This window comes from Heptranchias perlo, chromosome X (genome assembly GCF_035084215.1).
Source record: "Heptranchias perlo isolate sHepPer1 chromosome X, sHepPer1.hap1, whole genome shotgun sequence".
Lineage (NCBI taxonomy): Eukaryota > Metazoa > Chordata > Chondrichthyes > Hexanchiformes > Hexanchidae > Heptranchias > Heptranchias perlo.
The window spans coordinates 8,528,170-8,542,922 of record NC_090370.1 but is presented as its reverse complement, the minus strand read 5'-3'; the positions used below and the strand labels follow the sequence as shown (position 1 = coordinate 8,542,922).

The 14,753-nt window shown below is 45.4% G+C and overlaps 1 protein-coding gene across 5 annotated transcripts in view; it reads right to left on the bottom strand.

Moving 5' to 3' along the window:
* Window positions 1-4,014: 4,014 nt before the first annotated feature.
* asic1b (acid-sensing (proton-gated) ion channel 1b) overlaps window positions 4,015-14,753 on the bottom strand; it is a 626,564-nt gene continuing 615,825 nt past the window's right edge. For 4 of the 5 annotated variants that reach the window (XM_067976674.1, XM_067976675.1, XM_067976672.1 and 1 more), the window contains 2 exons: window positions 14,435-14,539; window positions 4,015-9,649 (listed from right to left, as the gene is read on the bottom strand). In XM_067976674.1, coding sequence (XP_067832775.1) covers window positions 9,545-9,649; window positions 14,435-14,539 — 210 coding nt within the window. In that variant the 3' untranslated portion in view covers window positions 4,015-9,544. Of the gene's footprint in view, window positions 9,650-14,430; window positions 14,540-14,753 lie in introns of all 5 variants that reach the window. The other variant, XM_067976676.1, reaches the window with a different exon arrangement.

Below are 14,753 nucleotides of genomic sequence, written 5' to 3'. Positions count from 1 at the left end.
CTACCCTATCAATTCCTTTCAAAATCTTAAAAATCTCAAACAATCACCCCTTATCCTTCTATATTCCAGGGAAATCAAGCCTAGTTTATGTAATCTCTCCTCATAGTTTTACCCTTGGAGCCCTGGTAACATTCGGGTGAACCTGCACTGCACCCCTTCCAAGGCCAGTATATCCTTTCAATGGTGCGGTGCCCAGAACTGTACTCAGTACTCCAGATGTGGTCTAACCAGGGCTTTGTAAAGCTGTAGCAAAACTTCCTCCCCTTTATATTCTCGCCCTCTAATTATAAAGGCTAACATTCCATTAGTCTTTTTGATTATGTTTTGTACCTGACTATATTTTAGTGATCTGTGTACATGGACCCCATAATCTCTTTGGACCCCCACAGTTCCCAGCTTTTCACCATTTAAAAAATACTCGGATCGATCTTTTTTTGGTCCAAAGTGGATGACCTCACACTTACCCGCGTCGAAATCCATCTGTCACAGTCTTGCCTAAAACCAGTTACTGCTGCATTGATTAGTTCCTTTCAAAAAGAGCTGGATAAATATCTGACTAGGATATAGACGAGACTGAAGAGGGTAAGGGTGTGTGCAGAAATAAATCATTTGAGTACTCTACGGAACGCTGTGTCAAAGGTGCACTTGTCAGGGCTGAATTATGTTGATTGTAGGGGTTGGATTGATATCCTGCAATTCTGCTTGATTGCCAGGGAGAAATTTCACAGAGCTTAATTTTCTTGGAAGTTTTACTCCTGATTAGTCTCTCCTCTCGAGGATTGTGATGGTTTGGCAGAGTCCATGGGAGGACCAGTAGTACATAGCTTGTGGAAGGATTGACATGCTAAACGACCTTTTCTTCTGCCATGCCCTTTTTATTTTCTTATGATGAGCATAGGATCAGAAATACCTGATGTAGATATTCAAAAGGAGAAAACGACTCCAAGATTACTTCATCAACAATTTATTGGCTTGCTGCTCTTTTTGGCTGAATTTCAAAATGGCTGCCATATTTCTTAGATGGCAGCAGGAAGGGGGAATGGGGAGGCAGATCAGTCAACCTTTCCTTCTTTGAAGATGGAACACCATCTCGTATAAGGACACACAAATGGGGGAGTGCAGTCCAAATCCTGCCTGCAGTTACTTTCCTTTTTGGAGCCTCCAACGGTTTTAACAGGAACTTACATGTACATCAACATTTAATTGGATTCATTTCACACCTATGTATTGCACATTCTGTTTATTCAACGAAGCCTCAAGTGGGGGAGGGGGGAAGTATTATAAACTGTTTGTTTTCCCTCACAAATCCTTTCCAGAACATTGATCTGTGTTATGCAATTACAGTGTAAGACATCATTGCGTCACTGTTTTAATGTGACACACGACAATGCAAAATCATCGAACAGAAATTGATAGCCAAGTTCCGCACCCATGAGGACGGCCTCAACCGGGATCTTGGGTTCATGTCACGCTACACGTAACCCCACCAGCGAAAAAAAGTTATCTGTTTTTAATATAACGGGTCATTCTCTCTCTTTCTCTTCCTTTCGGATGTTTCTCTCTCTCTCTCTCTCTGTCTTTTGTTCTGGCCGTTTGTATATTCGGTGGTCCTGTATGTAACATCTCTCTGTCTGAGCACTTTGATTGCCTTGACAACGGGCAGTTGGAAAGATTATCTGTAATCACCAGGTATTGTTCTCTGACTATAAATGCGATAACCTTCAAGGAATCCCACACTTCACCTGACGAAGGAGAAAGCCTCCGAAAGCTTGTGATTTTCAAATAAAACAGTTGGACTATAACCTGGTGTTGTAAGATTCCTTACATTTGTCAACCCCAGTCCATTAATGTGGAGTGGCTGTGGGGCTGAGACTCTTGTCTAGTGGATTCTAAACAATGCAATTGTGCTCCTCTGATATAGTGACCTGATCAAGAACTTACAGGATTCATCGAGCTAAGATACTACATTCTATCATGGAATGTAAGGCCATAGGCTTCGGGTTGGAAATTGTTCGATGGCCTGAGCCATGGGAACATAACTTTTTTTTTCTGTGTGATAGCAATAGAATACACAGTGAGAGGAGAGTGAATGATACTCTGCTTGGAAATAGAGATTTCCTAATATCTCTCTTACTTCATGAGTCACAAAGCATCAGCAGGGCTCAGGTACGAGTGAACATCTGCCAAAATGTATTGGCATTTCACTTTATTCCATTAATATTGAAGCTTGATCTCATTGAAACATATAAGATTCTGAGAGGGTAGATGCTGAGAGGTTGTTTCCCCTGGCTGGCGAGTCTAGAACTAGGGGGCATGGTCTCAGGATAAGGGGTCCCCCATTTAGGACTGAGATGAGGAGGAATTTCTTCACTCAGAGGGTTGTGAATCTTTGGAATTCTCTATCCCGGGGGCTGTGGATGCTCAGTCAATGAGTATATTCAAGGATGAGATGGATAGATTTTTGGACTCTAAGGGAATCAAGGGATATGGGGATCGGGCGGGAAAGTGGAGTTGAGGTCGAAGATCAGCCATGATCTTGTTGAATGATGGAGCAGGCTCGAGGGGCCGGATGGCCTACTCCTGCTCCTATTTCTTATGTTCTTGCTCCCATTGTTCGCAACTTTGTAATCTATGATATTCTTTTACGTCGTAAAGAAAGTGTGATTGAAGAGATGATGGGTATCGCACACCTATAGTGTGTGAATGGGTCAAATGGAAGTTAGCACTTTAAAAAGATCAACACTTCTCTCTAATGGGTCCTTGCTGGTGAGGTTCAAACATCCTTTTGTACTGTTGGAGGAGACATCCACAGCAAAATTGTGTTACAAACCTATAAAGAGCTCTTTAGAGTTAATCATTTTTTTTCACCTGATAAAGATGGGAAAAGTTTATTAATCTGAGCCTGGAAATCACTGAGCAATATTGTCATACAAACACTTAATGTGCTCACATCAAATCTATCTGCTATTTTAATGGGAGTGTTAACCTGTTTATTTTATGATGTGGAGATGCCAGTGATGGACTGGGGTTGACAATTGTAAACAATTTTACAACACCAAGTTATAGTCCAACAATTTTATTTTAAAATCCACAAGCTTTCGGAGGCTTCCTCCTTCCTCAGGTGAATTCACCTGAGGAAGGAGGAAGCCTCCGAAAGCTTGTGGATTTTAAAATAAAATTGTTGGACTATAACTTGGTGTTGTAAAATTGTTTACAACTGTTTATTTTAAGCAGGTTAACACTTTGAATAAAATAGAAGGCCGAGGAATTTAATATGAGTGTGTTCAGTGTTTCCCAGGCTTGATTTCTCACAGAAAACAGCATACTTTGAACTTCTGTTGTCAGATTTTGTCTTTGTAACAGATACAGGCTACGCATTTTCCCTGTAACTGACTGAAAAAAAAGCTCTCCAATTTGTCTTCATGCCACATTAACGAGCACAACGAAAGCTTCCCCACTGGCATTCCTGTCTGTCTTGTGGTGGCACTGCCCTCAGGAATTAATAGTGCGCGGGTTTGATTCCAACTTATACTTAAACAGTTCAAAGGAAACTCGAATCTTGTGTTGCAAGAACATAGCACAATGGAGAGTGATCATAGCTTTGATCTCATAGCTTATGATGGCAACTTCAGCACAAGTTTGTGCGGAACCCCCCGACAGCAACGACACGAATGGCCGTCTTCAGCCGTTCACTCCAGGGATCCCGCTGATCTCCCGTCGGGATTGGGACAACCCCTGTGGAAATTCAGGACCGGTATATTTTAAAGCAAGGAGCTCGAGCTCTGTCTTTTACCTTACCTAGTGCTGGAGTGCTGGGGCTGGAGCAGTTTTATCCCCACCCCAGCTAAATGGACACAGACCAGGGGTCAAACCTGGGAGCTATGGTTGGCTCAGCACGCAGTACATTTACTAAGTGAGTCAGTCGTCTGGGAGGAGTGCTGTTCAATATTTAGTTGTAAATAAAAGAAATGAAACAAGTCAGCAGACTGTCCAATAATGAACACTCACATCACATTTACAATGGCATACTATGATATATATTTATTAATATCATATAAGTAAAGAAGGGCATCTTTGTTGATGGCAGGTACAATATACTTGAAAATGTGTTTTCTCACAAGAAGCCATGATATCTGTGATTTGAAAGCTCCAACATCATTGACTGCTCTGTATTTGAAGTTGACACTAACTGCTCGGGATATGCTAATCCTTTCCAACTGTCCTTCACAAGCCCACATTTTGACTTCAGTAAGTCCATCCTGACTAAAGTTGATGGAGTGCTGACACCACCAATGATGAAATGCTTTGCTCCAATGGGTCACTGTTGTCTCATTTGAACAGTCATTGTCTTGAGTTTAGGTGAAGCAACAAAATGAAGATCTGAAGACCGGTGATGATAAGAATCCTTGGGCTCGGTCTTCAACCTAACATTCTAAGTCTACCACAAAATCCTGTTTGTTTTTTTTTTCGATAATTAGTGCTCGTAGGAAATCAAAATCGAATCCAAAGTTCCTCTTCCAGACTTGTAAAACATCACAGTATAGCATCAAAAGTCAAGAAGAGACAATGGCGATTCAGCTATAGAAACCACTCATTGCTGCTTCTAAGTAACAATCATGTCTACGATGATAAAATAGGGGATCTCCTGTCATACACTACCATTCTATACCCTTGTGCTTTATCTGAATAAAACTTGTACATAGTACATATATTTCCCATGTTAAAGGCTAAATGCTTTTTTTTGTTCCTCATACAATTAAAGGCAGTCTGAAGTCAGTAACAAGGAATGGCACAACAGCTTTGTAATATTACGAGCGTCTAATGGTTACTATACATAACAACACATTAAGCTAAATGAATAAGATGCAAGTCAATGTACTGTATCTGATGTTATTTGGCGGAACTTATACATAACAAGAATTGCACAGGCTTGACATGGTTGGTTTGCCTTCATTTCACTCCCTAGATATCACTCTTTTGTCTTATCTTAAAAGAACATTTAAAGGACTGTCAGACCCTTCCTGTGGATTGTCGTTCAGAGACTCTGCAGAGCTGGGTAATTTCACAGGCAGTTATAAACTAAGGGCGTTAGGATGTTTTTACTATGTTAAAGACGCTATATAAATGCAAATTGTTGTAAGGGGATTGCGATTCAGGAATCAAGAATGACATTTTTTTTTGGTAACTATAAAGGAGACATAAACAAACGTACCTTAGAATTATTTTTCTTGTGACAATTGTGAATGGAATGTCACCTTGACAGAGAGAACCATTGGCGTCAGAACCTGTGGGGAGATTCTTGTCCCCATCCCCACTGTCCGGCAGGTTGAAGGAGAATGCTTATTAAAGAGTTAATGGTAATCAACACATGTGGTCTACCTTATTTAGGGAGCAGATATTAATCGCCACTCAAAATACCAGAAACACCTACACTAATGATGATTAAGGTGCTTATTCCAGTAGTTACTTTGTCAACAGTGATCATTTAATTAGAAATTAGTCAGCTCATTCACCACTGGAAATGTCTAGGAGCAATCTTCATTTATCAGCCAAAAAAAAAGAATTTCCACTTCCCTTTAAGGGGGACTAATGAGCACTGTTTTAAAGGGGGGGGGGGAGGAAGGGCTGATTTTTAACTTGTTTTGGTGGAAAATGTCAGTACTAAAGGAAGATTTTCATTTTTTTTTACATCCAATCTCAGTATCAAGTACTCTCACATCAGGTAGAACATGAGTTAGAATTAATTAGTCGGATTCCCTCTACTATGGCCCAACAATATGTCATAACCTCCAATCTCAGTAGAGAATCAATGTGACATTTCCATTCCCCACAATATCCACTCACCTATTTCGCCAACATTGAGGTTGACAGATTAACATCAATTGACACATAATTTGATAATTAATGCACAATTACAGCCGCTTTATTCCGAGATCTCAGCAAGAACAGCATTGAGATCACCTGAGCTCACTTCACAAAGGACGCTTAAAGCCAACAGGGAGAAAAGGCAATTCTGGGGTGAATTAGAATCCAAATCCCAGAGGTGAAGGGCTGTGTTGCCTGATCCCAATCCTAAAGCTACTTTAAAAAGCAGTCGTGTTGTTGCTGGCACAAGTGGTTACAATTTAGTAGCCAATAAAAATGAGCCACTTTGCAACAAATGATGCAAAATTTGTACTAAAGTGGGTCCTTTTTTTGTAGCCAGTAGCAGGTGTCATGGCCGACACACGTTTTATGTCATCTGTGCATGATGGCCTCTGCAGTGGCAGACTCCCAGTTGTCACAAAACTACGACAAGTATTTTGAGGGGTAAATCAGCAGCTGATTACAGTCACTGGAATTAAATCACTTTACACTCCTCTGGCTTTGGGCTGACAGTCGTTTAAAACACCGATGAACGTAATATTTAGCATAGAATTTACATTACTTAATGTAAGGCTAGTTTCAAATGATTACCATTGCAATTTGAATTAGATTGTTAGTCCTTGATGATTCTAATTATCATCCATTTCTTCTCCAAATTGGCATAGCATTGGATACATAGTTTCCTTAAGATAAATTCAAGCACACACATTACATTGTGGAAATCTTTCAAACATCAGACTTTCCGTCTCATACAACATGTAAATGATTTTACATTTAGAGTATAATACAGCAGTGAAAAATCTCTTGTGAAGGTACCAAATTAACAAAAAGATTAAAAGGATAATCCGTACTGAAATCAATTATGTTTTGTTCTGCTTCCAGCAATGGTCACCGTACACTAAATTCTGAATATTGTGCGGTATCCTACCTTGAAATTATGCTTCGTACAACATTGCACAAATCGGTTTCCAACTCTACCACTCACTAACTTTTTTGTCGAGCGCCATAATCCCAACCAATGCTGCACCACCAAGTGGTGGATGTGGGCCTGCAATTCACCCACACACAGTGAGCCCCTGATTTACCAAATGGAGACCAGACACTTCTCCACAGGCAGAGGAGAAATATATTGAACCAATATAATTCTACCAAATCACTGGAAGGATGCAGGGATATCTGGGCCTTGAAATAATATTCCCTTCCCTTCTTTTGCTAAAGAGTTAAAAAAAAGGTGAGGAGACTGCACTAAATCTCAGTTCAGTCAACATGCTTCAGCCAAGGAGGAGGTGTATTGAGGCCTGGAGGCTCAGAAAGTCTGCTGAGAACTACAGGTGCCTGGAGGCAGGCCCCAAATGCATGCTTGGCCACACAATGAACACCACTGCTCCAGAATGATGGTCTTTTCAAAATAATAATCCGATGGGAGACACTAAATAAATAACCTCAGACTTTATATCTTCCTTAGCAGATCAAGTGAGATGCTTAAATTTTAACATTTTATTCAATACTCAGTCATATTGTACACTGGCTAATTGCCTTTATTGCAGTTATCAGGCATTACATTTGAAGTTTAGTTTAGGATCTCATCAGTCCTGTCTTTCTATAGATAAGGAGTTGTGGCTGTTTTTTTTAAAATACAAGAACCTCCAGTTGCCCAGTTCTGACAGAATTTGGAATGTGTTGTGCCTGTTCATTGCTTCTCCCTATGTGGCCTTGTTGAAACCAGGAAACTAAGTATGCTGGACATCACAGGCATGAACTAGTGGATGGCGTCACTTCCATTAGGGCTTCCATACATCATGTGACAACAAGTGAAAAGCAACAATGAAATGGGCCAGACAACACTCAATGGAAAGCTTAAAGGGTCCCGGGAATGGTAAGGCGGCACCTTAGCATAAGTTGTTGGACCCTTCTACTGGCTTACCTCTTCAGTGAGAGTGTCTTTGGGAGACTCCCTGCCTGCTGCCAAACATAGGAACAGGAGTAGGCCATTCAGCCCCTCGAGCCTGTTCCGCCATTCAATTAGATCATGGCTGATCTGTATCTTAACTCAATTTACCCACCTCAGTTCCATATCCCTTAATATTGTCTTTCCTTCCTCCTACAATCTACAGCCTTTCAAAATCCAAGCTTGTAAACAGTCACCACTTTATAAAATGTTTTTTTTAACTTTTTAAATGTTGGTGGTATCCTGTACTATGGGTCTCGGCCCATCACTTAGGCTTCTCAATAAGAATAACCCTCCAGAATAATGGATTATGCACTGAAGTGTGGCATTTGGGTCCAAATTTAATCCATTGTAAGGATTATGTGCAGCAATGCTGTTCTGTGAGCTGTCCAGAGAACTGAAACCCAATCTCAATCAGCGGTCGCTGATGTTCACTGGAGGCAAGTGATCTGTTATTTTTATTGGGTTATCTGCTTTGTGTTTGTATATTTGGGAGACACAGACTCAGCTTTTTCTTAAGGTTATTTGGTTGTGGAAGAGTTGTTTTTTTGTTCTACCTTTTAAAAATAAAAGTGTGCATCGAGTCCATGTGCCAAAATTACCCAAACCAGAGCAAGATATCCTTTTCCAACCTTCTCATATTTCCCACTGTAGCTCAATGGAAACATATAGGCAAATGCTATAATGACTGTAACCTACACAGAACCAAAGATAAGCTTGAATCTTTTTTTTGTGCAATGCTTTACATTTTACTCAGTGATCACCAGATTTTACAGGGATTATCTTCATCTGCGACAGCTTCTCTCGAAAAAGCTAGACTTTGATTCCCCAGGCAACGTCCCACCATCAAGTGTGCTGGGCTGGGCAGCCAGACTGCGTACTGAACTAGGCCTGGGAAAACCTCAGGTTCCCGCAGAACCAAAAGGGTCTTTTTGAGAGCAGTCTCCATTAAAAAAAAATGAACCTTGGACGGAAACAAATCGGCAGCTCGTTTTACAATCCGCCCCGAATTTTGTTTGCGTTGACTGCCAATTCGCTACGGCCTGTTTTGTGCCAGTGCACAAGGCGAGTTTCACACCCAATTTTGGTTGGATTGAAACGTGTTTTGTGCCAACTGTGAAATTCAACCAATAAGTGATGCAGCACTAATCCTTAAATCAACCTTACGCTACTTTCCCCCCTTGATTTCCTTCATTCCAACTGAGTGAACTGTCATGTAAAGTGACCATTTGGCGATGAAAAAAATATGGAGCATGTAGATATGTTGTGAATAAACAAAATCCATAAGCGATAGAAAAAGAATTGCTGCAGCAACAGGTTTCACTTGAGATGACGTGAAATGTGTTCTAATTCTGTTTTTATCTCTTAAGAACATGATCACGCAAGACGATAAGGGCAGCCTACAGAAGCGTTTACGATAATCAGTGAATAAAAAATTCCTTTTACAAAACTGGAATATGACTCTAGGTGAGTGAAAAAAGTTGGTTTTCTTTTTGTAAAGTTAGTGTAAGAATGAGAGGAGTCCACGGAACAGTCATCCCCAAAACTGCCATTTTGTTTCAAACATGTAGTCGGGTTGTTTTGAGTGTGTCTCCAGAAGGTTTGTTCAATAACTTTGGTAGTTCAGATTTGGACAGCTCCAATCTCCGTGGACAGTCCAGTCTCCTTTCTGCTCGTTGAACTGTGAGATAAGTGTGTGTTGTGGTGGTTGGTAATCGTGCGTCTCCGTCATCAGCAGGTGAAGTCTTCAAACGTGCTGCGAGGCGGGTGATGAGGTAGAATGTTTGCTGGGTACGTCATTCCCGCTGGGTGGCCCCTTAGGTTCTCACATGGGTTCTGTGGAAAAAGAAAGCAATTCCGCGCACCAACAGTCAAAGATTGGCAATATTCTGGCTTCCAATTCAAAATCCCAATACGTTGGACTCAGTTAAGCAGCAGCTGGATGCTGTAATGGGAACACATTAGGGTTGGTAAGCTGGGAGGATGAGTTCAAATGGAATGAAGGGCTTTCTTCATCAGAATCTACCTTGTGAAAGGGTACAAGGCACGTCGATGGGAGATGTGCCATTAGGGCAAAAACAGAATGAGAGCCAACACCAATTGAGTTCAAAATCCAGTACTGGACACACCTTGCCTGTGAAACTCTACAGCGTATAAAATGTAGTCAATGTAGGATAACAGATAAGTGGCAGGACAAGGGTATGATTCCTTCAAATGTCCAGATGAGGTTACTCTCCCAAGTTATGAACGGCAGCTGCACTATTTTTTATATATATACACACACAAAATAGTTAAAAGAGAAACAATTTTCAGCTCATCAGGTTAAGGAGCTATGGAATGGAACACTCCTATTTTGGGAACCCAGTGTGAGGTATAGCACAGCCAAATATGAAGTGAAGCTCCCTTTACTCTATGTCTTAATGTGGAGATGCCGGTGATGGACTGGGGTTGACAATTGTAAACAATTTTACAACACCAAGTTATAGTCCAGCAATTTTATTTTAAATTCACAAGCTTTCGGAGGCTTCCTCCTTCCTCAGGTAAATGTCTTAGCCAGAGCCACAAAGCACACAACCCTATCCCTCCATGATGATAGTTTCCCACACTAGGCACACCTCAGAGGGGACTAAATTGATAGTCCCCTCTGAGTGGGACTATCAATTTAGAGTCAATTGGTGTACTGTATATCCATACCCCTGGGAACTGGATTGAGACAGCCCAAACTCATTCTTGTAGGACCTTCACAGCCAGAACATAGAGGAGGCTAGCATCCTATCAGCTGAGGCTGGAATTGAACCCGGGTCCCAGAGGTGAAAGGACAGTGTTCCAGTCACAGTAGAATGATCTCTGTGCCCCTCTCTGCCCAGTTTACATTGGTTGTCAAGTGCTGGTCACCATAGGCCTGCTGGGCTCTGTTGGTAACACAGAGAGACCTGACTGTTGGAGGAGTGCGGCCATGCAGGATCGATTCCCCACATTTCGCCCAGTCGGTAACCAGAGGACACAGATTTAAGGTAATTGGCAAAAAAACCAGCAGGGAGATGAGGAGAATTTTTTTACGCAGCGAGTTGTTGTGATGATCTGGAATGTGCTGCCTGAAAGGGCGGTGGAAGCAGATTCAATAGTAACTTTCAAAAGGGAATTGGATAAATACTTGAAGGAGAAAAAATTTGTAGGGCTCTGGAGAAAAGGCAGGGGAGTGGGACTAATTGGATAGCTCTTTCAAAGAGCCAGCACAGGCACGATGGGTCGAATGGCCTCCTTCTGTGCTGTATGATTCAATTCATTTTCCGACAATGCCATTGGTTCCCTGCAGATCATTTATATTTAGAATTGCAGCTGGCAATGCGTGGTGTTAGCGGGAGTCCTGTAATGTAAAGGCACCCAGTGCCAACTGATCAGAAGTGGTACAGTAACATAAGCAAAATAATTGGGCTCAGGCAGAACGACAAAGCAATGGGTCTATGATAAACGCAGTTAATGGCTTCAAATTATTCTCCATACACATTCATGCACAATGTTTAAACAATTTGCTGTGATCCAAGTTTCTAATGAGGTACCATTGACTTTATTGTGACGGTGCTGTCTGGTCGCTGCCTTTATTCAATTTCCAATGGTTTGGCGCCTTTAACATCTGATCTCATGAGTGGGGTTTTAATTACATTACAATGAAATCATTAGTATAATAATACATTTTGCCTCAGTGATTATCTGGAGGCGTCTGTTTTTCTCAGAGCTGCAAGAGTTAGCAGCAGAGCTGCCATGTAATCAAGGGACACTCCTGACTTATTTTCGTGACGTAGACATGATTTAAAAAGTGGTGGATTGTAGGTTGATCATAGACAATGTGAGGCAGGGGGAGGAACCTGGGAGTAAGTCTCTGGCCCATAGACCATGTGAGGCAGGTGGAGGGACCTGGGAGTAGGTCTCTGGCCCATAGACAATGTGAGGCAAGGGGAGGGACCTGGGAGTAGGTCTCTGGCCCTTGGGCAATGTGAGGCAGGGGGAGGAACCTGGGAGTAGGTCTCTGGCCCGTAGACAATGTGAGGCAAGGGGAGGGACCTGGGAGTAGGTCTCTGGCCCACAGACCATGTGAGGCAGGGGGAGGGACCTGGGAGTAGGTCTCTGGCCCATAGACCATGTGAGGCACGGGGAGGGACCTGGGAGGAGGTCTCTGGCCCTTGGGCAATGTGAGGCAGGGGGAGGGACCTGGGAGTAGGTCTCTGGCCCATAGACAATGTGAGGCTGGGGGAGGAACCTGGGAGTAGGTCTCTGGCCCATAGACAATGTGAGGCACGGGGAGGGACCTGGGAGTAGGTCTCTGGCCCTTGGGCAATGTGAGGCAGGGGGAGGGACCTGGGAGTAGGTCTCTGGCCCATAGACCATGTGAGGCTGGGGGAGGGACCTGGGAGTAGGTCTCTGGCCTGTAGACCATGTGAGGCAGGGGGAGGGACCTGGGAGTAGGTCTCTGGCCCATAGACAATGTGAGGCTGGGGGAGGGACCTGGGAGTAGGTCTCTGGCCCAAAGACCATGTGAGGCAGGGGGAGGGACCTGGGAGTAGGTCTCTGACCCATAGACAATGTGAGGCAGGGGGAGGGACCTGGGAGTAGGTCTCTGGCCCATAGACAATGTGAGGCAGGGGGAGGGACCTGGGAGTAGGTCTCTGGCCCATAGACCATGTGAGGCAGGGGGAGGGACCTGGGAGTAGGTCTCTGGCCCGTAGACAATGTGAGGCTGGGGGAGGGACCTGGGAGTAGGTCTCTGGCCCAAAGACCATGTGAGGCAGGGGGTGGGACCTGGGAGTAGGTCTCTGGCCCATGGGCAATGTGAGGCTGGGGGAGGGACCTGGGAGTAGGTCTCTGGCCCATGGGCAATGTGAGGCTGGGGGAGGGACCTGGGAGTAGGTCTCTGGCCCATGGGCAATGTGAGGCTGGGGGAGGGACCTGGGAGTAGGTCTCTGGCCCACAGACCATGTGAGGCACGGGGAGGAACCTGGGAGAAGGTCTCTGGCCCTTGGGTAATGTGAGGCTGGGGGAGGGACCTGGGAGTCGGTCTCTGGCCCATAGACCATGTGAGGCTGGGGGAGGGACCTGGGAGTAGGTCTCTGGCCCACAGACAATGTGAGGCAGGGGGAGGAACCTGGGAGTAGGTCTCTGGCCCACAGACCATGTGAGGCACGGGGAGGAACCTGGGAGAAGGTCTCTGGCCCATAGACAATGTGAGGCAGGGGGAGGGACCTGGGAGTAGGTCTCTGGCCCATAGACAATGTGAGGCACGGGGAGGAACCTGGGAGAAGGTCTCTGGCCCATAGACAATGTGAGGCAGGGGGAGGGACCTGGGAGTAGGTCTCTGGCCCATAGACCATGTGAGGCTGGGGGAGGGACCTGGGAGTAGGTCTCTGGCCCGTAGACCATGTGAGGCAGGGGGAGGGACCTGGGAGTAGGTCTCTGGCCCACAGACAATGTGAGGCAGGGGGAGGGACCTGGGAGGAGGTCTCTGGCCCACAGACCATGTGAGGCAGGGGGAGGGACCTGGGAGAAGGTCTCTGGCCCATAGACCATGTGAGGCTGGGGGAGGGACCTGGGAGTAGGTCTCTGGCCCGTAGACAATGTGAGGCAGGGTGAGGGACCTGGGAGTAGGTCTCTGGCCCTTGGGCAATGTGAGGCTGGGGGAGGGACCTGGGAGTAGGTCTCTGGCCCGTAGACCATGTGAGGCTGGGGGAGGGACCTGGGAGTAGGTCTCTGGCCCGTAGACAATGTGAGGCAGGGGGAGGGACCTGGGAGTAGGTCTCTGGCCCATAGACAATGTGAGGCTGGGGGAGGGACCTGGGAGTAGGTCTCTGGCCCGTAGACCATGTGAGGCAGGGGGAGGGACCTGGGAGAAGGTCTCTGGCCCACAGACAATGTGAGGCAGGGGGAGGGACCTGGGAGGAGGTCTCTGGCCCATAGACCATGTGAGGCAGGGGGAGGGACCTGGGAGAAGGTCTCTGGCCCATAGACAATGTGAGGCAGGGGGAGGAACCTGGGAGTAGGTCTCTGGCCCACAGACCATGTGAGACAGGGGGAGGGACCTGGGAGTAGGTCTCTGGCCTGTAGACCATGTGAGGCTGGGGGAGGGACCTGGGAGTAGGTCTCTGGCCCATAGACAATGTGAGGCAGGGGGAGGGACCTGGGAGTAGGTCTCTGGCCCATGGGCAATGTGAGGCAGGGGGAGGGACCTGGGAGTAGGTCTCTGGCCCGTAGACCATGTGAGGCAGGGGGAGTGACCTGGGAGTAGGTCTCTGGCCCATAGACAATGTGAGGCAGGGGGAGTGACCTGGGAGTAGGTCTCTGGCCCGTAGACAATGTGAGGCACGGGGAGTGACCTGGGAGTCGGTCTCTGGCCCATGGGCAATGTGAGGCAGGGGGAGGGACCTGGGAGTAGGTCTCTGGCCCATGGGCAATGTGAGACAGGGGGAGGGACCTGGGAGTAGGTCTCTGGCCCATGGGCAATGTGAGACAGTGGGAGGGACCTGGGAGTAGGTCTCTGGCCCATGGGTAATGTGAGGCACGGGAAGACTTCCAACAATAGGGAAGGGAAGAAAAAAAGCCCTTGAAACCCTTAAAAGAAGGAATACTTGCGTGGCGTTTGATGTCGTCCAGGCTGAGTGTTACGCCCTTGTCGTTGTTGTTTCTCTTCTGTTGTTTTCCATATTTCAATATGCCACACAGTTTATGCTTCAACACCTGCCAACATAAAACGTCCAATGGTCACTGATTGCATCATCGGACTGTACCCTTTGTGATCACACAGGCAGAGGATGGAACTGTGGCTACAAGAGCAGGTCAGAGGCTGGGTATTCTGAGGCGAGTGACTCACCTCCTGACTCCCCAAAGCCTTTCCACCATAGGACCAAATGCTGGAATATGGGATTAGAGTAGACAGGGCTGATGGCCGGCG